A 24,791-nucleotide genomic window follows, 5' to 3' on the forward strand; every position below is an offset into this window, starting at 1 on the left:
GACTCGCATATGGCGGGAAGTTACCCTTCCAAGTCAGTAGATGGCGCTCGAGCGCTGCTGTGGGTCATACCGAGAGAAGAATTCCACAAGCCAACGGAGCGCCAGAAATAAAATGGCGTTGGCTTTGTGAAGACGTTAACCCGTTGTTTCTCTCATTATTAATCCACAGGTACGTAAAGTTACAGTTTAGTTGGTTATCTTTCACATTGAATGGTTTATTCATTTGGAAACAGGAGCTTATATTGTTTAAATGTGAGCTTATATGGTTTAAATGTGAGTTTATATTGAAACGTGAGATTATATTGTTTAAATGTGAGTTTATATTCTTTAAATGTGAGTTTATATTGAAACGTGAGCTTATATTGTTTAAATGTGAGCTTATATCCTTTAAATGTGAGTTTATATTGTGTAAATGTGAGTTTATATTGTTTAAATGTGAGTTTATATTGTTTAAATGTGAGTTTATATTGTTTAAATATGTGTTTTAGTCATGGGACAAAGCCAGTTTATTACTTTTTGTGAATTATTTATTTTATTTTGCACATTTTCATTTAATTTACTTTTGATGAACATTATTTACTGATTGAATAAGAGAAATAAAATGGCGTTGGCTTTGTGAAGACGTTAACCCGTTGTTTCTCTCATTATTAATCCACAGTGATATCCATCCTGTGAATTACATGAACCGGTCCAGATACCCCTAGATCTGGAGCCGGTTACACATGTGTTAAATCAATATCACTGAAAGTAATTGGAACTCATTCGTACAAGAAGAAAAGCTGGCGTTTGTTTTTTTTGGTCATGACAAAACTTTAAATACAGTGTCATCCACGACAACTTCTGTGTGCTAAAATGTAATGATTAGATAGCAAGATCATGTGTTATTGGATTGGTATTAGAGTCTTAAAATCAGTGGGAATAACTCATAAGAATGCTTGGTAAAATGTTTCTTCCTGAGCTGGAAGACATCTTCACATCAACTCAATGCATAATGTGTTGTTTTTGATAATACACAAGCTTGTTTTTTAACCTCTCATTCAGCACCCGGGTATTGTAAGTGTTGTTTTTTGAAGCTTTGCACATGTAAAATAAAGTGTTGAACGCAGCTCCCTGTCGGACCACTTTTTTTGGAACCAGCATGAGTTGGAAATGTCTTCAAATTCCCTCACATGGCCTTTTTTGTTGTTAGATTGCCATTACAGTTATAATATGTTCATGGTCCTGTGGCAAAATAATTCCACTACTTCTGCTGTGCTTTTAAACAGCTGTGTGTGTCTGGTTTTCTGGTGTTTATAATAACAAGAAAAGAAATACATCTTCACTCTAATGTGTGCTATTACGTGTGCTTCCTCTTCCACTATTCTTCGTGACGTCATCAAAGACATCACATTCTTTGATGACGTTCCAAGGCTCCATGAAAGAGCATTTGAACGCTACGCGTCTGAAGCTGGAGCTGATTTGCTGCAAACGAGGATGAATGTGCACATGTTCCCAAACGTAGCAACAGCGCCCTCTGCTGGTTCATGGCGGTATGGTCGTAAGCGGCAGCTGCGGCTTCACAACTGTCTTCTATACGCACTTACCGAGTGTACTGTCACGTTTGTGTTTGTTTCATCATAACTGAACAACACAAACATCCGTATGCTGTCCTTTGACGACCGAGTTACTCCTTCAAATAAATGGATGGCGCTCCTATACTTTATTTCTTTAGTTCAGCCACTTATAGGCTCTGCAAAGCGATTTAGTCTTTTTCCTATTCACCCGTTCACAGCCTCTTATTTTAGACACTCACAATGTGACAACAACCCCCGGTGAACATGTGGGAGTGAAGTGGGGCGTCTCTAATATGACGTAGGTTTGATATGACGTAGGTTGATATGGCGGTGGAATTCTTGCCTCCTTTGATCCTTTATGACGTCACCAGCAGTATATTTATCTGTAAATATTCCTCTGGACCGAGTCAGTTAGTTATTCACCTTCAGCTTGGTATCTTCTCACTAAGGATGTGGTGGAAACAGTTCTCATTGAGGTTGGTCGTGTTTCTTTTGGTTATTTGCTGGTATTTGGTGGTTTGTCCAGCGCAACATCAGTCCGTCTCCCTGTGTTTGAGTTTTATGTAAAAGTTCTGTCAAATTAGCTTTTTTTTTTTTGTTTCTTTTCTTGTTTTTTTTGTCAATAGTCATTTAAAAAAGTACATGGCATAATTACTGCAACTGGTAGATTTAACAACAGCGGCTGGATATATTTTTTTCCTTTTTTTATAAAGTCATTTAAAATATGATTTAAATTTTACATGAATTCAATCTTGTAATTATTATTTAGTATTGTTTCCCCCATAAGAGCCACTTGTTTAGCTTCGGCTGCAGTGGTTTGCAGGTGGAAGATGAAATGTGTTATTGTGGACAGATTAGTTTGGTGATTTTAGGTTGGAAGCGCTGACTTAAAACCTTTGTAGTGTATATCATTGTTACATAATTGGCACATATATGTCATTATTTGATGTGAATATTTGCCACCTGCATGCTTTTGTTCAGAAGTATTTACTGCTAATAACTGCCCAAGGCATCACAGGAAGATGTGTCTTTCTGTTTAACTCCTTTAGCTGTGTGCTTTTTTTTATGGCTCACTTGAAAGTAGAGATCAGAGTTTTCATAATCTTCACTTCTGATTGAGGGTCATTATAGATCGTTATTCATGAGTGTGACTGCAATAAGTTACTGAATTTCTAAATGTTTTCTTAGCAATGTCTTTGCTCTGTGATAATAACCTTCTGCAGCATTCATACGTAGACAGCTGTGAATTAGTTTCCCAGGAAAGTCAGTCTTGTTTGTGCATTTTAACTGTTGTTCTTTGTCTAATTGTTGCGGGTGAAAGGTTAGTCCAGCATGTAACATCATCTTGTTTTTTTCTAAAGTAGGGGGCATGAAGTTATGATTGAAAAACTCTGGCACCCTGGGGGAAATATTGATATCCAGATCTATTATTGATATGAATTGGGAGTGTTAGGTAGAAGAATCACATGAATCTTCAGACTGTGATATTATTCTGGATTTGTTCCAGCTTGGTGTTATACTTAATGTCCTTTCTTGATATTGAAAGTTACCTGTAGAATTACTAGTAAGTTATGAGGATGGACGGATCAATAGCAAAGTATCAATATTTCAGGCCTTATTTTTCAGTTTTAAGGATCTATTTTTGTGTAAAAAAAAACAACCCAAAACAAACAACAATGCTTTAAATGTTTGGTTTCTTTGATTTTAATTCCTACCCAAACCCTGATCTCAGTCGGTTACAAACCTTGTATGTGAATGTTTTCCATCAAACGTTTACTGACTGAAATGGGCTTGACCAGTAAACCTGCCTGGCCTTGCCTTGCTGGGAGCTCCACTTGGTCCGGCCTCTCGGCTCTCTTCCACTTCTCTCCTGCATCCAATCTCTGGATACAACATCCTGAGAAAACCACCTAATCTGCCTCCCGTATTCCTCCTCTGACTCCTGGGATGTATTTCCCCACAGTTTCACCTTGAGCTGATAAACCTTAGATTCTCTAGTGGCAAGTCTATAATTTGTATATAGTTTGTTTTTATTTTGTATATAAATGTATATATTTGTTTATCATGTGTGTATAGTTTGTCTTTTTGTATGAATAAATGTGGCTTGTTTCTCTTTCAACTTTGAAGCTTTGTCTCGTTGTTAAATTATACATAGTTTGATTATCCACTTGAAATGATTGTTAAATATATGACTGGAACAGATAAGAACAGATACGATTGATAAAAACCTCAGGGAATACCTTTAATTATAAATAACAAGAAGAACTGGAGTAAGTAGCCAAAACCAAATGAGCAGAATGACTGAGTGGAAGCAGGATCTGGTTTATTTTTGGGGCTTTAAGTATCCAGAGAGGACAGATTCTTGGCAGGTACGTCGTCTAGTTCTCCGGGTCCACGTATCTGAAAGAGAAACACATTTAATATGGTTTCTGGTTTGATCTGACTGGAACGTGTTTCCTCCTCTCCGTTTGTTGTTGCAGTGCGCCTGTTCGTCCAGCAGATGGCGACATTTCCCGGATCGTCCGCCGCTCTCCAACCTGTAGCGGTATCAAATCTGAAAATGGTTGTATTTGGAACATTTGCATTTTAAAATGAAACAGAGCAAAGTTAACAGACAACACACCTCTCAAATGTCATGGAGATGAACTCTATCTGTGGAGTCCAAAACTATTTTTTGGACCAGACTGTAAATATGTTCATCTCTGCTGTAAAGTTGGACATTTTTAACATGTGAGTCAGTGAATATTGACACGTTACTAGATTCAGCCTCCAGCCGTCAGCCAAAGAACTTCAACTTCTTTTTAGTTGCACGTGCAAAGTAGTCCGAAACGACAATTTAAAATAACGAAAATTAAACTTTATAACCTGTTTCTTGGAGTGTCAGTAGAAAAAAATAAGACTTCATTATATCTGTTGCAATAGTACATTTGATATATGACGTAGCTTGATATGACGTAGGTTGATGTGGCGGTGGAATTCTTGCCTCCTTTGATCCTTTATGACGTCACCAGCAGTATATTTATCTGTAAATATTCCTCTGGACCGAGTCAGTTAGTTCTTCACCTTCAGCTTGGTATCTTCTCACTAAGGATGTGGTGGAAACAGTTCTCATTGAGGTTGCTCGTGTTTCTTTTGGTTATTTGCTGGTATTTGGTGGTTTGTCCAGCGCAACATCAGTCCGTCTCCCTGTGTTTGAGTTTTATGTAAAAGTCCGGTTAATGTAGCTTTTTTTTTCGTTTCTTTTTCTTCTTTATTGTCAATAATAATTTAAAAAAGTACATGGCATACTGTAACTGGTCGATTTAACAACAGCGGCTGGATATATTTTTCCAGTTTTTCCTCCATCCAGTTTCATCTCATTTTTCCGAATATTCGTCAGTCCACGTCCTCCTCCGAGAGGCCTCCGCACCAGGAACCGGCGCGTCCAGAACCGCCGCTTATTCCACTTTATCATCAATCGACGCTTCATTTTATTTGGCCGAATTTGTCGTCCAACCAAGCCTCATGTCATTTTTACACTTCACCATCAATCGACACTTTGTTTAATTTCGCTGATTTTCACAATCCAGGTTTTATATTACTTTTTCATTTCTGCGTCAATTAATTACGGTGCAGCTTCAGTGATGCAAATTTCAATGCAGTAGTTTTATTAGATTTAGATGTGATGAGAACTAGTAAGAAGGAGTTCTGGTTATAAACTCTGTTACAAGCTTGTTGATGGAATGGAATGGTTAATGGAATTGATGACATCATATCTTCTTCAATGGAATTAATGACATCATAACTTGATGACATCATATCTTCTTCAATGGAATTAATGACCATATTATTTGGGGTTTTTTGGTTTAGTTTTTACTTCATAACAATGATGGTGTCATAGAAAAAAAAGAAAGCAGACTTTTAATTACTTTAAATTACAAAGTAGTGAATAAGAGAATGATGACTGTAATAAAACACATCTTACAGGGTTTTTAGCTGTGATTTCACCTGATAAGTCTGGAAACCGCCGCAGACAACAGTGATGTCACAGTCATGTATTGATCATTGATGTGTACAGTCATCTGACAATGATGGCAGGATGAAAACGTCCAATCATGTGCTAACAGTGGAATGATGATCTTCAGCAGTTTCTATTCTGGCTCAGAGGCCAGGGCTTTATGCTCTTATACACTTTCTAAACCCACGCTGACATTTGTGGAAATGCCTGTAAAACCCTTCGTGAAGCTTCCTTAAAACAAGTCCAGAAAAAGCCATTAAAGGTAAAACAGAGACTTGCTTGGGTAAATGAAATCAGACTTAACTCTAGCAGTTAAATATAAAAACACACCAGCTCAGGAGAGCAGTATTATATATGTAGTGGATAGGGCTGAGCGATATATCGAGATTTTAATATATATCGATATATTTTCAAACGCGATATGCTACGAGACAATATCGTTTATATCGATTTCTAAAAAAAAAAAAAAAAAAAAAAATTTAAACGATTTTGATATAGCTTATTTTGTGACAAATTGACTTGAATGTTTTATTTGAGATTTGCACAACTGTCAACCTCAGTGGAAAAGTCTGCCTGTTACTGTCTACATTGTATTAATTGCACAGTGTGTTTTAATTTAATTGTTATGCAGGAAAGGGATATTTGTTTTATTTTATTCAAGAAGCATTTTTGTTAATAAAGGAACCAGTGTGACATTTGGCACGAGGCTTTGTATTAAAACTGAAGGTTTTTTTAACGGTTTGCCTCAGAAAAAAATGAAGCTAACAGAGATGCTAACAGAGATGCTATGCTATAATGCTTTGGGGGAAACCCCAATTAAGGCACAGAAAAAATATCGAGATATATATCGAGTATCAACATTCAGCTAGAAAATATCGAGATATGACTTTTGGTCCATATCGCCCAGCCCTAGTAGTGGATATGGGTAAATGAAACAGTATGTATGGATATGAATGAAAAGAAAAAAGTATATATGGTATTATAATAGTATATATAGTATAAGGTCATATATGAGGTGTACAACATTATTGACATCTCACCCAGAATGAAGCAGATCCAAGTCGTACAGTGAGATGTTTTTTATTCTGTTTTCCATTCATGTGTCCTCTGCCATTGTTGTAGGTTTTTAAAAATGATTATTGAAAATAACTGCAACAAAAAACAAACATAGTTATTAAAAATAAAAACATTAATGTACAGTATCCAGGGAGAAATGTCCAATTAAGATTATAACCAAAGCACAAAGGAGTTATAAATGAAGGTTTAATTTAGCCTCATGGATAGTGTTTGGCAGGGTATTATCTGTGGATCAGTGTGATGCAGGTGATACCCTCTGATTTAGAATTTAATTCTTAGATAAACTAGTTTCAACATCTGGGAGCTAATTTGGGGTTAATGGTATTTGGCTGTGAATTATTACTTGCTATTACAATTATCTCTTTTAATATTTATTTAATTATTATTTTATTGTATTCATTCCTTTATAATCCATATTTTTAAATTACAAATGTTTGCCATTGTATATTGTTACAAATCATTCTGAGTCACTAGTCTTTAAAAATGATCAAAGTAATTCATCTATTCATCTATATCACACTTTTCACTAAAAGATCAGTTAAATTTGACTAAAAGTCTTTAAATGATAATCTAACACCAGCAGAAATTGATATAAATGGATTCAGAAAACTCTGCACCAGTGAAACGTCCTGTACATTTGTGAATATTGACATTATTCTAGCTCCACGGACAGGGATCAGTAATTACGGTGCAGCTTCAGTGATGCCTTCAGGTCGCCTCGGAAAACAAAAGTCCAACATCGTGACTTCTCCAGTCCCAGTGTGCTCTTACACTGAATAAAGATTTATCAGTAAAAACATGTTCTGCTGGTGACTGGTTACTCTCAGCTAAGAATTTCCATCACAGTTGTTAATTTAACATGAATTTCTGGTCAACAGAGTTGATATTTATACAGGTTTTAACCCCTGCAAGACCAACTATCTATCTGACTCTAAAAGCAACTTAAAATTGAGCTTTTCAAAATCGAGACTGTAACATCAGAGACAAACACAGATTACAGAGTTCTGCTTTATTCAGGAGAAAATTCAACAATCCAGCAGTTTTCACTCGTTCCATCATCAGATATTGTAGGATCATTCAGACTTTAGATAGATGTTACAATTAGATCACATGATGTTACATTTGACTGGAAAATCTCAAACGTTCCTTTAAAAAGAGGAGGAACAAAAAACAGGTAAAAGATATAAGTACAACATACAAATGTAATAATATGATCCAGGGTTGGTTCTAGGATCAGAGCTTTAGGCGTGCTGAGCACTCAGAGTTCACTGGCCGGCGAGGCAAAATAAACTTCACTGTTTTGTACATTTTAACACAAGTTTGAACCATCATTCACACATTTGTGAAAGAAAAGCAGAGAGAGATAGATAGAAACTTTTTTTCAAATTATTATCGTTTCATTGTCCATTGCTTATCACCATATAAAAAAAAGAAACATCTACCTTAATTTCAGGATCCTGTCAATGGAAATGATAATAACGTCTCCATGACAACGGGCAATGAAAATATGACTTCACAACAAAAGTTGTCTTGTGGATCAACTTGCCCCAGTTTAGGGTAAGTTGATCTGCATCTGGGGGTAAATTGATTCATTTTCTATTTTCCAGTTTAAATCTGAAGAATAATTTGTCTAAATCTTAAATGGTAACTTAACAACATGTAACAAACCAAATTCAAGTGTATTATTCAGAATATGTTGAAAGAAAAGGTGAAATAACTCCACATTACACATTACAGACAGAAAAATATAATTTAACTGAAACCTACAAGATTATTAACGTATTATCAAAGAATAATTGGACCAGAGCGTGATTTTGATCAAATTTAAGTGTAATTCATGGTGGATGACCCTTGACACCACACAAGTAGGTGCATTCTCATTTTATTTTTTTTACCTTGTCTGCACACATATTAATGGTTGATACCATGCTGGTAAAAAACCTAAGGCATATATATGTGCATTGTTACTAATATATACATATATATACATACGCATACACATACATATATGTACACATACAAACCCAGTGGTCTTTTTTTTGGGGGGGGGGTGACATCTGCTATGTGGCTATAGTAGCTGTCTATACACACACACACACACACACACACACACACACACACACACACACACACACACACACACACACACACACACACACACACACACACACACACACACACACACACACACACACACATTCATTACATCAAAGATCAGACAGTTTGATTGACAGGGCAGATGATCAGAGGAGCAGAGTTTTTACCTCCACCATTGAGGTCAGGATTGAAGTACGGGTGTAGTTTCTCCCTGAAGGAGCAGCCAGTAAAGGAGTAGAGAAGTGCTGCAGCATCTACATCATGAAAGGAGACCAGACCCTCCTCATAATCCACAAACACCCCCAACTTCTCAGGAGGAGAACTGGGATGGAGACGGACTGGAGGACCTGCAAGAGCTGCATACTCATTTCCATTTCTCAGAATAACAGTCCAGTAACCATTCTGAGGACTCGCTGTGATGCCTCCCTTCCTGTTGATCGACTCTCTGGCCACTCCTAAAGTCCAGTCAGTCTTTCCTTTAACCTGAACCTCAAAGTAAAATCTGCCTGAAGAGAAACTCTGTTTTCCTAAAACAGAATGACATGTAGAGAATCTCTCTGGATTATCTGGGAGATTCTTCTTCACGCCACCATCATACACTTGTTTTCCATCATCAGACAGGACGAGTTCAGGATGTGCTGTATCAGGATCAAGAGTCACATCAGCTTCAAGCAGCTTCTTCATCTTCTCTCTGAGGTTCTTCTCCAGCTGCTCCACAGCTCTCACCACAGTCCCCTCATATGAAGGTGGGTGGACTCTGACCTCTGTCCAGTTCTTGGTGGGTGGAGCATCTTCCAGGGATGAGAATCTTTGGAGGAGGTGCAGGTGATCTTCAGAGCGTGAGAGCTGCTCCACCTCAGAGCTCCTCTTCTTCAGCTCACAGATTTCCTGTTCCAGATCTTTGATGAAGTCTTCAGCCTGTTTCTCTGTAGTTTTCTGTTTGTCTTCCACCTCCTTCATGAACTCCTTCAGACGTCTCTCAACAGACTCCTTCAGATCAGTGAAGACCTGAACACCTTCTGCTTTCTCTCTGTCTGCAGCATCGTTACTGATCTTCAGAGACGCTCTGATCTCCTGAATCTTCAGTCGTCTCTTCTGGATCATCTGCTGAATCTCAGCCTCTGTCTTCTGCAGCTCTGCCTTCTTTCCTTCATATTCTTCTCTCAGAGGAACAAACTCATGATTCTTGTGGTCTAAAACAGGGCAGAGCGTGCAGACACATGTCTGGTCGGTCTTACAGAACAGCTCCAGAGGTTTATTGTGCTTCGTACAAATCCTGTCCTCCAGGTTCTCCACAGGCTCCACCAGCTGATGTCTTTTCAGACGTGAAGCTGTCAGATGAGGCTCCAGGTGAGTCTCACAGTAGGACAGCAGACACACCAGGCAGGACTTCAGGGCCTTCAGTCTGGTTCCAGTGCAGACGTCACAGGGAACTTCTCCTGGTTCTGCAGCTTGTTGCTCTGAGCTGCTGCTGCTGGATTTCTGTTGAGCTTCACGTCTGAACTCAGAAACCATCTCTCTGATGAAGGTGTTGACTTTCAGCTGAGGTCTGGTGTAGAACATCTCCTGACAGATGGGACACTTGTAGAGAACATTATCATCCCAGTGATGAGTGATGCAGGTTTTACAGAAGTTGTGTCCACATGGTGTGCTGACTGGATCAGTGAACACGTCCAGACAGATGGAGCACAGGAACTGATCTGCAGATCTCAGGTTGCTGCCAGCAGACATGGTGGTTCTCTGGAAACAAAAGTGAAAGTGTGAAACATCAAAGCTGCAATAATGAAATGAAGAAGTGAAAAACAACGAGAGAGAAGGAAACAGAACAAAGAATGTCATGAATCCTCAGAGAAAACACCCGTCTGACAGTAAAAGGAGGAACATTTCATCAACACAAGTTTAGATTATTAATGTCACGACTCCACAATAATGAACTATTTCATGTGAATCATTTTCCTCTAAACGTTCCTGTTCTTTGACCAGAGTCAGTTTGAGTTTTCCAGAATAACATTTAGTAAACAGAGTTGAAGTTTTGTCGTCCCGCTGACAGAAACACAGTAAATGTTTTCTTCTGGACTCACCAGTGTCTCCAGACTCTCTGCTGAGTTGTTGAGAACAAACGTTGAAGTCTGAATTTACTCAGAAACCCAGAATCAGACAGGTTTAGTCTCTGCTGCAGCTCTTCTGTCGCTCTGACAAACATTCTGATTCACTCAACCATGTGACGTTGAAGTTTTCCTGTATTTCCAGTTCTGCTGCTCCTCCTACAGTTCTGCTCTTTCCACCTGATTACTGTCACGTGACTTTCATTATGCCTGTTTTACCTGATGTTATCTGTCGTTGCCACCTGAAAACTCTTTACTAACTCACATCAGTCACTTTTTGTAGATAAACACTAAACTCTTCACCTTCAGCTGTTCGACATCTCTGTTTGTGCTGGAATCTCAACTCTTCATGGCTGTTTTTAGGATCTAATCAGGAAGTTTTTATATTTTAGTTATGCAAAAGTGTCAGCAGGAACTAAACATAATCCAGAAGCTTGGTCGGGTTTTATTTAAGATTTTAGATATTTGAACCATCTCTGACTATAAACTGTATTTGGGCAGCGTCCAGGTAGTTATGTCAACAAAAAGATTTGTGTTCTATGTCTAAAACTGAGATATGAACCAGAAAAAAAGAGACTTTCATACACCTGAAGCTCCTGAATGGAACTCAGAAAATGTCCAGAATAATTGTGGAAAATGGGCATGTTTCCATTTCCTTTTGAAGCAGGAAATGTGATGAGCTGGACTCACCAGTGTTTCAGAGACTCTGCTGTGTTGTGGAGGAAAACCTGATGGACTCGCTTGGACCTTCTTTCAGAGACGAACAGGAATCTTCTGGACTGGATTTCTGCTCCGTCACACTTGAACTTTCCTCCTTCCTCCCTCTGCTCTGGTTCTTCCTCTTATTTACAGGATTATTGTCAAACAGCAGAGTTGATGTGATGACTAAGATGAAGTGAAGCTTCGTCTGCAGCTCGTTGTTCAAACATTCACCTTTACAATGTTGTCTATCTTAAATTAACTAGAACATGTTCAAAGTTCAGATCATGACTGGGCGGTACGGACAATAAAACTATATTCCTCCTCATTCCTGCTGCTTTAAAGTTCAGACACTTCCTCTGCTTGCTCTCTGCTTGATTTACTTATGTTATTGATTTTATGCTGATTTTCCCCGGATTTTTTCCTTCTTTCCATGTGAGATTACCTGCGATAGCTTCTGGACAATGAGCAAGCGAACACACAGCAAAGTCTGTGCATTATAACAAATCATGGAGTGATAATCCTCCCTGGAACTGTCTCGGTGCAAAACCAAAGAGTAAATCCTGTCTCCTGAAACAGGGAGGACGTATCACGGGCAGGGCCGGGGGACCTGAGGGGTTGCAGACTTATTAAATTAATCATTTCAATGTCAAGAGTTGACACCTTGAAGGTTTCAGTCTTTTGAATACGTGGCTGTACAGCTGCAGGCCTCATCCAGAGTCCTGTTTGTGAAGGTTTAAAGGCCCCCAAATACTTTGCAGACTTTTTTGATGACCTCAGTGAACTGCTGTCTGTGATCTGTGTTGATTTTGAAATGTTGCTGACCATTAAATGTGAGGACCTGGAGGTCAGAGCCAGGAGCAACAACGTACGGCTGGTAGGTGGAGGGGCTGAAGGTGTGGCCCAACTGAATTTGTTGCGTCCCTCTAGTGGAAGACTAAGGGCATTGCATGTTTGACACTGAGATAATAAAGATGAATGGCCAGGGATCCCATTGAATGAATGTAACATCACAACTAAATACCAAAGGACCAGGTACCATTCAGAATGATATGAATAAACATAAAATAATAAATGTATAATATACAATAAAATAATAATTAAATAAATAATAAAAGAGATAATTGTAATAGCAAGGAATAATTCACAGCCAAATACCATTAACCCCAAATTAGCTCCCAGATGTTGAAACTAGTTTATCTAAGAATTAAATTCAAAATCAGAGGGTATCACCTGCATCACACTGATCCACAGATAATACCCTGCCAAACACTATCCATGAGGCTAAAGTAAACCTTCATTTATAACTCCTTTGTGCTTTGGTTATAATCTTAATTGGACATTTCTCCCTGGATACTGTACATTAATGTTTTTATTTTTAATAACTATGTTTGTTTTTTGTTGCACTTATTTTCAATAATCATTTTTAAAAACCTACAACAATGGCAGAGGACACATGAATGGAAAACAGAATAAAAAACATCTCACTGTACGACTTGGATCTGCTTCATTCTGGGTGAGATGTCAATAATGTTGTACACCTCATATATGACCTTATACTATATATACTATTATAATACCATATATACTTTTTTCTTTTCATTCATATCCATACATACTGTTTCATTGACCCATATCCACTACATATATAATACTGCTCTCCTGAGCTGGTGTGTTTTTATATTTAACTGCTAGAGTTAAGTCTGATTTCATTTACCCAAGCAAGTCTCTGTTTTACCTTTAATGGCTTTTTCTGGACTTGTTTTAAGGAAGCTTCACGAAGGGTTTTACAGGCATTTCCACAAATGTCAGCGTGGGTTTAGAAAGTGTATAAGAGCATAAAGCCCTGGCCTCTGAGCCAGAATAGAAACTGCTGAAGATCATCATTCCACTGTTAGCACATGATTGGACGTTTTCATCCTGCCATCATTGTCAGATGACTGTACACATCAATGATCAATACATGACTGTGACATCACTGTTGTCTGCAGCGGTTTCCAGACTTATCAGGTGAAATCACAGCTAAAAACCCTGTAAGATGTGTTTTATTACAGTCATCATTCTCTTATTCACTATTTTGTAATTTAAAGTAATTAAAAGTCTGCTTTCTTTTATTCCTATGACATCATCACTGTTATAAAGTAAAGACTAAACCAAAAACCCAAAATAATATGGTCATCAATTCCATTGAAGAAGATATGATGTCATCAAGTTATGATGTCATTAATTCCATTGAAGAAGATATGATGTCATCAAGTTATGATGTCATTAATTCCATTGAAGAATATATGATGTCATCAATTCCATTAACATTCCATTCCATCAACAAGTTGTAACAGAGTTTATAAATAGAACTCCTTCTTACTAGTTCTCATCACATCTTTTGACAATGCCACGCAGACGCAGACAGAGCTCTCGCCCCGTCCGCAGGCGCCGGAGAGTCCGTAGGACCCGCGTCGCCCGCAGACGCAGGAGAGTTGTCCGACGCAGACGCTGAAGGTCAACAGATGATGGAGGGAATCCTGAATGAATGATTTAAAAAAGGAAAAAATACATAAAAATAAATCATGAAAAAAAAAATAACGTAAAAAAAAAACAAAAAACAAACACAAACCCTGATCTTAGTCACTTGAACCTGTTTTGTATTGGTTCAAGTGACCTGTAAAAAGTGAATGTGAGGTAGGACACTAGAACTCACTATTCTAGAGGTTGTGGAGGCCCTGTGGCTTAGTTGGTCAAAGCACCTGTCTAGTAAACAGGAGGTCCTGGGTTCAAATCCCAGCAGAGCCTCTAGACTCATCTGTGTATTGATGAGAAAAAGATTATAGATGTCTCATTCATTCATGGTTCAACCATATGGTGAAATGAAAAAATGACATGTAGCTTAAACAAAATAAAGGCACATTGAATGTTTCTTACCCAAAGTTAATTCGCACATTCAAGTTCTTCTAAGAGATGTGGACTGCTTGAGAGGGAGGTAATGTCTGGTTCTTCTCCTTTTAGTCACTTTAATGCTTTGCTGTTCTTCACTCGTGCCACAAGGTGGGGTACTCCTCCAATTCTTCTTGACCAAATGTGTATTTCTTTACGTGGTGTTTCTGACAGTCAGTTACTTTCCAAGTTTGACCTCACTTAAAAAGGTCAAGGACAAGTTTCACAAATACACAGAACAATTCACACGTGCGTAGGACAAGATATACAAATGTATTTTCTATGCGCACACAAATATAACCTGATTTACAAAAGTTTTTTTGTCTGTGAGCTGCGCTGGATTTGCGTGGGACTTTTAAGACTTCCCTGACGTGATCAATCCAAAAATACGTTTTTTTTTTAACACAGAAGGATCTTCAACCAATCAGATGTCTTCCTTTGTTTCAGCCAATCATAAGAGCGCACCCCACGTGGGGGACGCAGAGCAGTGGATAAAACACGACTTACTCTAAACCAATCAGATTAAAGGGGCTGATACACCTGCCGTTTGAACTGCGTTAGCGCCGTTCGGTTAGAAAAGTGATTCAATATATGGAGTTAGTGGAGTAAAGATAAATAAACAAGACAGCAAACAGGATGGAGAGGAGATCACTCTTCTGCTTTTCTTGTGATCTCGGTAAAGAAAACAGCGCGATCAGAGATGGTTTGTCCGGCCGTTCAACCATAGCCGTCGGGAGAGCTCTTCGTTCTGCCGATGCAGCAACCGATGACAAAAATACATTGGTGTATCTTGTCTTACGCACGTGTGAATTGTCCTGTGCATTTGTGAAACGGTGTGTGCATTTGTGAAACGGTGTGTGCATTTGCGGATCGGTGTGTGCATTTGTGCATTTTGTCCTGTGCATTTGTGAAATGGTGTGTGCATTTGCGAATTATGAGACCGTTCTAGCTCCATACTGTTTTGATGTCTGAGACGAGGTAAGTGAGAGGTTGTGGAGGCCCTGTGGCTTAGTTGGTCAAAGCACCTGTCTAGTAAACAGGAGATCCTGGGTTCAAATCCCAGCAGAGCCTCTAGACTCGTCTGTGTTTGGATGAGAAAAAGATGATAGACGTCTCATTCATCCATGGTGGTGAAATGGAAAAATGACATGTAGCTTCAAAATAAAGAAAGGCATATTGAAGGTTTCTTAACCAAAGTTAATTCACACATTCCAGTCTTAAAGTTCTTCTAAGAGAAGTGGACTGCTTGAGAGGGAGGTAATGTCTGGTTCTTCTCCTTTAAAGGGGACATATTATGGCATTTAATGTATATTTTAAATAGGCTTTGAATGTCTTAAAAACAATTTTAAGCTTGTTTTTTCTACATAAATCAGAAATTCAGCCTGTGGGCCGTGTCTATAGTTTTACCGCTTCTAACCCCTTTTTCTGTGCTCCATTCTAAGGGAAGGGGGGGGGTATGATAATGAGGCTCTGCGCTGATTGGCTGCTTGAATGACGTGTAGGAGGGGAGGAGACAAAGCGTTGCTCCGGGCAGCGGCTGCGTAGCAAAGCGTGTCCACGGTTCTGCGTTAAATCGACGTGTACCCTACGCCGTAGGCTCTGTGTTGGTGTAACGCGGAACCATAAATCAGCCTTTAGTTCCCTGAAGAGGGAACGGGTCACCTCGTCTTCACACTAATTCACACAGGAAGACTGAATTTAATTTTAAACCCCCTCTTTCCTGGTTTAAATCGTTGGACTCATATGTTTCAAAATTTCTGTGGAAAAATAAAACTCCACGTATTAGTTTAAAGACATTGCAAAAATCCAAAGAATATGGAGGTTTAGAGTTACCTAATTTTCAGTATTACTTCATAGCCAATAAATTACAGTATATTGTAAAATGGTCAAAAGATCATCCTTTAGATAGTCAATGGCTGGACTCAGAGCAAGTGTTTTGTAATGAACTAGAAATCTCAGAGTTACCATTCATTAGTCAAAGTATCAAACATCATCAATGTTTCAAAAGCATTAATATTAGCACAACTTTATCAGCTTGGTGGGAATTTCTTAAAGTAGCTAAAATTTCACTTTTTCCATGTGACCGTACACCCATATGGAACAACCCAGACATCGTGAAAAATGATAAAAAGATGGTTAACTTCGTTCAATGGAGAGATCAAGGAATACGGTATTTACAGCACGTAATTGTAGGAGGACAGTTTGTACCTTTCAATACACTTATTGTTCAATACGGAGTTAGCAGGAATACATTTTTAGAGTATCAACAACTTAAGGCCATAATAAATAAAACATACAAAATTAGCCAATTAGATTTACAACTTCCCCCTAAGATAACAGATTTATTGAATCTAAGCACTTTAAAGTTGTTATCAAAACTCTACAGGTTAGTGTCTAAACTGGACGATTCAGTCTCTCTCCCGATCTCCAAGTGGGAGGCGGATCTCTCTCTTAATACCGACCAGTTTTCTTGGTCACAAATATGCTTAAATACGTTTACTATGACTAAAAACCCAAACTTACAACTTATACAGTACAAAGTTCTTCATAGAATACATTATACTGGACAAAGGATGTTCCAGATGGGCTTTGTCACCTCTAATATCTGTTCACAGTGCACAGAGAACACCCCAGATAATTATATGCATGCTTTATGGTTCTGTACACCGGTACAGAGGTTCTGGAAGGAGATTTGTGAGGATTTATCCATATGGATCAACCACAGAATCCCAGTGTGCCCCACGGTATGTATATTAGGTCACCTGGGAGACACTCAAATAGAACCTAATTGGACACACCGGGTTCTCACTGCCTTATGTATTGCAAAGAAAACCATTCTAGTAAATTGGAAACAAAAATCCAGGTTATGTATCAACCATTTTAGGAATCTTTTATCAGATCATATTAGTAGTGAGATAATGTCTGCCTCCACTGAACAACATTCGGCTGAATTACACTCTCTGTGGTCCCCTATTATTGGCTTCGTTACCTAGTGGGGGCGGGGGGGGTGGTGATCTCGTAGCCCTTGGGGTTGGGGGTCGGCTTGGGGGGTCTGGGGCGCGGGCCTCCGGTGGCCCCTGCGGGGCGGTGGGGGGGGCCGCGGGGCCCTGTCCCTGGCCGGTGGGGGCCTTGGGGGCCTGTGGGGGGGGTTGCCTCATGGCGGTGGGGGGGGTGGCTGGGGGGGCTCGGGCGGGGGGCTGTGGCTTGGGCGTCTCCGGGTCTCTTTCTTTTTTTTCTATGACATCATCACTGTTATGAAGTAAAAACTAAACCAAAAACCCCAAATAATATGGTCATTAATTCCATTGAAGAAGATATGATGTCATCAAGTTATGATGTCATTAATTCCATTTAAGAATATATGATGTCATCAAGTTATGATGTCAATAATTCCATTGAAGAAGAAATGATGTCATCAATTCCATGAACCATTCCATTCCATCAACAAGCTTGTAACAGAGTTTATAAATAGAGCTACTTCTTACTAGTTCTCATCACATCTTTTGACAATGCCACGCAGACGCAGACAGAGCTCTCGCCCCGTCCGCAGGCGCCGGAGAGTCCGTAGGACCCGCGTCGCCCGCAGACGCAGGAGAGTTGTCCGACGCAGACGCTGAAGGTCAACAGATGATGGAGGGAATCCTGAATGAATGATTTAAAAAAGGAAAAAAATACATAAAAATAAATCATGAAAAAAAAAATAACGTAAAAAAAAACAAAAAACAAACACAAACCCTGATCTTAGTCACTTGAACCTGTTTTGTATTGGTTCAAGTGACCTGTAAAAAGTGAATGTGAGGTAGGACACTAGAACTCACTGTTCTAGAGGTTGTGGAGGCCCTGTGGCTTAGTTGGTCAAAGCACCTGTCTAGTAAACAGGAGATCCTGGGTTCAAATTCCAGCAGAGCCTCTAGACTCATCTGTGTATTGGTGAGAAAAAGATGATAGACGTCTCATTCATTCATGGTTCAACCATGGTGGTGAAATGAAAAAATGACATGTAGCTTAAACAAAATAAAGGCACATTGAAGGCACATTGAAGACACATTCCAGTCTTAAACCTCTTCTAAGAGATGTGGACTGCTTGAGAGTAGGGATGTTAATAATTAATCGATTTTCGATTAATTGCCGTTATGAAATTACCCGATTACAATTAATCTATTTATTTATTTTTTTCACATGTAGCTCAGTGCTTAACTTTTATTTTTAATCCACTCTATATTCTTCTGGTTGTTCTCCGATATGTTCCCCTAAAGCCTGAATTATGGTTCCGCCTTAAATCGACGCAGAGCCGCCGCCGTAGCCCACGGCGTACGCTCTGCGTCGTTGTAACGTGGAACCATAAATCAGCCTTCACCCGGTACATACATAGGTTTCTCTAAACATCAGTCCCCGCTACAGTTTTAACTAAAAGAAAATGTGCTCCAATACAGCAGGTCTCATAATTTTATTTTGAACACTGCCAAAACTCTAACTTAAAACGTAACTAGAACTTAAAATTTGCTTGACACAAATGACACTATTATGGCTGCTGCTACTACTAAATAGCCTTGAAGTGCACCTTATATTATATTCCTTGTGGTACAAAAATGTCTTTTTGTTACTTTTGTATCAAATAAATATTTGATTAAGGAATACATTAAAATGTCCTTTGTATTTTATATAAGCAAAAAAAATTATGTTTATCTCAGATGGGGGAAAAACGCCGCTTATCAACTAATCGATGATCGATCGATAAGGTTATCAACTGTCAATTAATGAAATAATCGATAATTTGCATCCCTACTTGAGAGGGAGGTAATGTCTGGTTCTTCTCCTTTTAGTCACTTTAATGCTTTGCTGTTCTTCACTCGTGCCACAAGGTGGGGTACTCCTCCAATTCTTCTTGACCAAATGTGTATTTCTTTACGTGGTGTTTCTGACAGTCAGTTACTTTCCAAGTTTGACCTCGCTTAAAAAGGTCAAGGACAAGTTTCACAAATGCACAGAACAATTCACACGTGCGTAGGACAAGATATACAAATTTATTTTTGATGCGCACACAAATATAACCTGATTTACAAACGTTTTTTTGTCTGTGAACTGCGCTGGATTTGCGTGGGACTTTTAAGACTTCCCTGACGTGATCAATCCAAAAATACGTTTTTTTTTAACACAGAAGGATCTGCAACCAATCAGATGTCTTCCTTTGTTTCAGCCAATCATAAGAGCGCACCCCACGTGGGGGACGCAGAGCAGTGGATAAAACACGACTTACTCTAAACCAATCAGATTAAAGGGGCGGATACACCTGCCGTTTGAACTGCGTTGGCGCCGTTCGGTTAGAAAAGTGATTCAATATATGGAGTTGGTGGAGTAAAGATAAATAAACAAGAACGCAAACAGGATGGAGAGGAGATCACTCTTCTGCTTTTCTTGTGATCTCGGTAAAGAAAACAGCGCGATCAGAGATGGTTTGTCCGGCCGTTCAACCAGAGCCGCCGGGAGAGCTCTTCGTTCTGCCGATGCAGCAACCGATGACAAAAATACATTTGTGTATCTTGTCTTACGCACGCGTGAATTGTCCTGTGCATTTGTGAAACGGTGTGTGTATTTGTGAAACGGTGTGTGCATTTGTGAAACGGTGTGTGCATTTGCGGATCGGTGTGTGCATTTGTGCATTTTGTCCTGTGCATTTGTGAAACGGTGTGTGCATTTGCGGATCGGTGTGTGCATTTGTGCATTTTGTCCTGTGCATTTGTGAAATGGTGTGTGCATTTGCGAATTATGAGACCGTTCTAGCTCCATACTGTTTTGATGTCTGAGACGAGGTAAGTGAGAGCTTGTGGAGGCCCTGTGGCTTAGTTGGTCAAAGCACCTGTCTAGTAAACAGGAGATCCTGGGTTCAAATCCCAGCAGAGCCTCTAGACTCATCTGTGTTTGGATGAGAAAAAGATGATAGACGTCTCATTCATCCATGGTGGTGAAATGGAAAAATGACATGTAGCTTCAAAATAAAGAAAGGCATATTGAAGGTTTCTCAACCAAAGTTAATTCACACATTCCAGTCTCAAAGTTCTTCTAAGAGAAGTGGACTGCTTGAGAGGGAGGTAATGTCTGGTTCTTCTCCTTTAAAGGGGAAATATTATGGCATTTAATGTATATTTTAAATAGGCTTTGAATGTCTTAAAAACAATTTTAAGCTTGTTTTTTCTACATAAATCAGAAATTCAGCCTGTGGGCCGTGTCTATAGTTTTACCGCTTCTAACCCCTTTTTCTGTGCTCCATTCTAAGGGAAGGGGGGGGGTATGATAATGAGGCTCTGCGCTGATTGGCTGCTTGAATGACGTGTAGGAGGGGAGGAGACAAAGCGTTGCTCCGGGCAGCGGCTGCGTAGCAAAGCGTGTCCACGGTTCTGCGTTAAATCGACGTGTACCCTACGCCGTAGGCTCTGTGTTGGTGTAACGCGGAACCATAAATCACCCTTTAGTTCCCTGAAGAGGGAACGGGTCACCTCATCTTCACACTAATGAAGACGTAGTTTTTACCTGCCATTGTTTATGTAATAACTGCTCGGGGGTCATGTTCTGGGTGTGGGTCTCTGTAAAGCGTCTAGAGACAACTCTGTTGTATTAGACGCTATATAAATAAAATTGAATTGAATTGAATTGAACTAATTCACACAGGAAGACTGAATTTCATTCTAAACAGGTACACCACGGTTATTTACTCCGATTCCTCATCATTTCACTTCTTATGTTACAAGACAAATGAATCATGTTAACTGTAAAGAAATCACAACACTGAATTTTCACAAATGACAACTTTATTGTTAAAATATATAAGTAAAATGTATGCACTATTGCTGGCTCAGGAAGGACCGCGCGTCTTCTGAATGTGAACAGCTCCAGCTGCTTGAAAGATCTGAAACCACAGAAGAAAAATGTATTACGGTACTGCGCCGCCGGCTCCCCCGAGCAGGGGCGGATCTAGGGGTGGGGCCATGGGGGCCGAGGCCCCGCCTGTAATCTGATTGGCCCCTGAAGTGCCCCTGTTCTGTCAATCAACGGGCAAGCTGAGAATTTGATGATCATTGCTGCAGTTCCACCCCCAAACTGGTGGTGACGCCTGTTGCGTCAATACAAGTGAATAGAAGAAGAAACAGCTCGGTGCTCTAGGTGGGACAAACCAAACATGTGTGTGCTGCTGCGGCACAAGAGACTCGCGGTCCACTCTTTTAAGAGCGGACCGCTCTGCCGCCGAGCTCCGCGGCGCGCAAGAGGGCGCCTGCCACGGGGTTTGTGTTGCACCTGCCTGCCCGAATTGAACATTTTTTGATTTCACCGCTTAAAGCTGCTTTGTTTGCGCCGCGCACACGGCCGGGTGGGCGCAGAATCAACACAGAGTTGGCGCAGAGCAAGGCGTGCATATTTGTTGCCAGTACTCGAGTTTTAAAAAACAATCAGGGGGGATGGTGGATTTTATCATATGGGGACAGATAATTTGTGCTGATTACAAATAATATATTACAAACAATAGCAGTGACCAAAACAGCTGCAGAAATACTGCAGGAATGACATAGCAGCAGTTAAATGCAGCCTTCTGTAAGCTTTAAATATCCACTGGGCTTACATCAAATACATCAAAACACAACAATAAAAAACTGTTTTCTGAACTTATCAATATGACTCTGTCCTTCACAGGATAAGTAAAATGGATCACTGCAAAAACTCAAAATCTTAACAAGAATATTTGTCTTATTTCTAGTTAAAATGTCTCAATTTAGTGAAAAAAATCTCATTACACTTAAAACAAGACTCATCACTGGAAAAAACTACAATTTTCTCCTGTTTGAAGTAGATTTTCACTTGAAATAAGTAGAAAAATCTGCCTGTGGAAATCTGCTTGTTCCACTGGCAGATTTTCCTACTTATTTCAAGTGAAAATTTACTTGAAACAGGTGAAACTTGTCAAATAAGTTATTTTTCTGGTGTTATTTTTCTGGTGATGACTCTAAATGTTGAAATAGCAGTAAAACCACATTCATTGATGAAATGACATAAGGGATGGAAAGGGGGGATGGCAGTTTTACAGGGGGGATGATTTTGACCGTTTTTATTTCAGGGGGGGATGATTTGGACCGTTTTTATTTCAGGAGGGATGCCATCCCCCCTCATCCCCTTTCAACTCCAGTAGGCTACTGTTTGTTGCTAGGCGACCGAAAAAAGTTTTTCCGATCTGGCGCCCTTTTCCCACTGGTTTGGACGTACAGCAGCTACAGCTCAATTTGCAAAATGTATTTGTCCCTGCTTCAAAGACAAGCCCTGGCTTTAGTTCTTCTGAGGAGGAGACGAGCAGCAGCAGCAAGGAGGGTCCATGAAATCCTCATGAGAAGACAGGATTCGGGGGAATCCAGGCTTGTTGGAGCTACAGCTCCATGATGACCAGGTCTACTTCAGATTGAACAGGGAGCAGTTTGAGCCTGTTGGGGAGTGGGTCCTCAGCAGGATCACAACCACCTTCTCTCCTATTGGACGCACCGAGATGCCCTCACAGCGCGGTGAAATTAAAAAATGTTCAATTCAGGCGCAGGCAGGTGAAACGCCCGTGGCAGGTGGCCTCTCGCGCGCCGCCAAGCTCGCCAGCAGAGCGGTCCACTCTTGTGCCGCGGTAGCACATACACAATGAATGGGAAAGCCAGCGGCGGCCGCCGCTTTGCGCCCTCTATGTGAAAGGGGCTTAATACTGTTGGCCCCTGAAGGTTACATTTGGCCCCATAATGGCCCCGGTTTCAGAAAAATCCTAGAACCGCCAGTGCCCCCGAGCCCAGAGCCGGCCCCCCAGAGCCCCCGGGCTCGGATCTCTGGACTCGGAGCTCCGGGTTTGGAGCTCCGAAGCGGGGGGCCGGCTCCCCCGGGTTCGGAGCCCCGGGTTCGGAGCTCCGAACCTGGGGCTCCTCGACGGTCCGGTCCGTATGCGGCACCGGGGCTCCAGAGCTAAGCTAAATACTTAGCCCATGCAAAGATCATACAAATATAAATAACATAAAAAAGGAACTTACCGCTGACTCGTGTGCAGTTACCGGGTCCGTGCTTTGGGATCTGATCCTTTTATGAGGGTAAATGTTGATGCAAAATCTCATTTCTACTCTCCCTCGCTGTTCAAACAGCCACCGCTAAACAAATGGCGGACGCTCCGGCTGAGCTGGTTGTGGGCGTGGTTTCAGCAGCGGAGGAGACCGAGGGCGTGGTTTGCATTTTGCTTACGTAAAGAAAATGCACAAATCTAAATGGCCCGTAGAAACCACATGACACTGGGGGACTCTGTAAGGCGGGGGGGAGCAGACCTTGCAGATTTTCATGGTATATCATCTTTTCTTTGTTGGCAGGGTGAGGGGAGACCACTTTATATATGTTAAAACAAGAAACAACTTGTTTTTCATAATAGGTCCCCTTTAAGTCACTTTACTGCATTGCTGTTCTTCACTCGTGCCACAAGGTGGGGTACTCCTCCAATTCTTCTTGACCAAATGTGTATTTCTTTACGTGGTGTGTCTGACAGTCAGTTACTTTCCAAGTTTGACCTCACTTAAAAAGGTCTGTACTTGGTTTGGGAGACTGTACATGTAATTCAAGATGTTGTAAACCAGGCCTGGATCAAACATGCACATACGTACATACGTACATACATACATACGAAAAAGAAACACTCACCATGAAGGCCGGTTAGCTCAGAATGTTATATTCTGGTGCTAATAACACCAAGGTCATGGGGTCAGTCCCCATACTGGCCAAACTGTTTACCACTAAAACTCGGGTTGTCGTTGAAAGTTTCAGATTATAAAAATTTTATTTTGACCTGTCCAGGGGTCTGTCTCTCACCTGGAAATTAGCTGGGATAGGCTCCAGCAGACCCCCGTGACCCTGCAAAGAATATAGCGGGTAAAGATAATGGATGGATATACCATCAAGTACTTTCAGTACTAATCAGTTAGCTGGGCTAGAGCTGTGGTGGTTGAATGACACTCTCTGTATGCATGCTGTGAACTTGTCATCAGATTATTTATGATCAAATAATTTTGGATTGGATTAAAAACTATCTTTTCTAATAATTTGCTTAAGACAGGAAGTATGCTTATTGGACGGCTGTTAGCATCTGTGAAGTTAGATTTATTGTCCTTTGGTATTGGAATTATCTTAGCCTCTTTCCAAATCCTTGATCAAACCCCGTTAGTAAAACATCTATTAAAGATGTGACAAATGGGAGTTGATATGTAAGCTGCAGCAAGTCGTAGCAGTTTACCATCTAGGTTGTCTGTTCCAGCAGGTTTTTCAATTGGCAGAGATAGTAAT

At 40.2% G+C, this 24,791-nt stretch overlaps 1 protein-coding gene and 4 non-coding genes across 6 annotated transcripts; 4 read left to right on the top strand and 1 right to left on the bottom strand.

Annotated features, from left to right (window-relative positions):
• Positions 1–8,841: 8,841 nt before the first annotated feature.
• Positions 8,842–11,740, bottom strand: LOC133454812 (E3 ubiquitin-protein ligase TRIM21-like). 2 transcript variants are annotated; one of them, XM_061733537.1, is made up of 2 exons: positions 11,520–11,740; positions 8,842–10,464 (listed from the first exon to the last, which is right to left on the bottom strand). In XM_061733537.1, exon 2 carries the CDS (start codon positions 10,453–10,455, stop codon positions 8,842–8,844), a length of 1,614 nt encoding a protein of 537 aa, XP_061589521.1. In that variant the 5' UTR covers positions 10,456–10,464; positions 11,520–11,740. The 2 variants fall into 2 exon arrangements, with proteins under 2 accessions (XP_061589521.1, XP_061589520.1); XM_061733536.1 differs by lacking the exon at positions 11,520–11,740 and adding an exon at positions 10,806–10,920.
• A 2,504-nt stretch (positions 11,741–14,244) lies between these two features.
• On the top strand, positions 14,245–14,318 carry trnat-agu (transfer RNA threonine (anticodon AGU)). The gene has a single exon. It is a non-coding gene; the product is annotated as a tRNA-Thr (tRNA).
• A 1,138-nt stretch (positions 14,319–15,456) lies between these two features.
• On the top strand, positions 15,457–15,530 carry trnat-agu (transfer RNA threonine (anticodon AGU)). The gene has a single exon. It is a non-coding gene; the product is annotated as a tRNA-Thr (tRNA).
• Positions 15,531–18,295: 2,765 nt separating this feature from the next.
• Positions 18,296–18,369, top strand: trnat-agu (transfer RNA threonine (anticodon AGU)). Its single transcript has one exon. It is a non-coding gene; the product is annotated as a tRNA-Thr (tRNA).
• A 1,919-nt stretch (positions 18,370–20,288) lies between these two features.
• trnat-agu (transfer RNA threonine (anticodon AGU)) lies at positions 20,289–20,362 on the top strand. Its single transcript has one exon. It is a non-coding gene; the product is annotated as a tRNA-Thr (tRNA).
• The last annotated feature ends 4,429 nt before the right edge of the window (positions 20,363–24,791 follow it).

This window comes from Cololabis saira, chromosome 11, assembly GCF_033807715.1.
Source record: "Cololabis saira isolate AMF1-May2022 chromosome 11, fColSai1.1, whole genome shotgun sequence".
Lineage (NCBI taxonomy): Eukaryota > Metazoa > Chordata > Actinopteri > Beloniformes > Belonidae > Cololabis > Cololabis saira.

Bases quoted from the DNA above. Each gene is read 5' to 3' on its own strand.
- LOC133454812 (XM_061733537.1), bottom strand. From the start codon at position 10,455: ATGTCTGCTGGCAGCAACCTGAGATCTGCAGATCAGTTCCTGTGCTCC.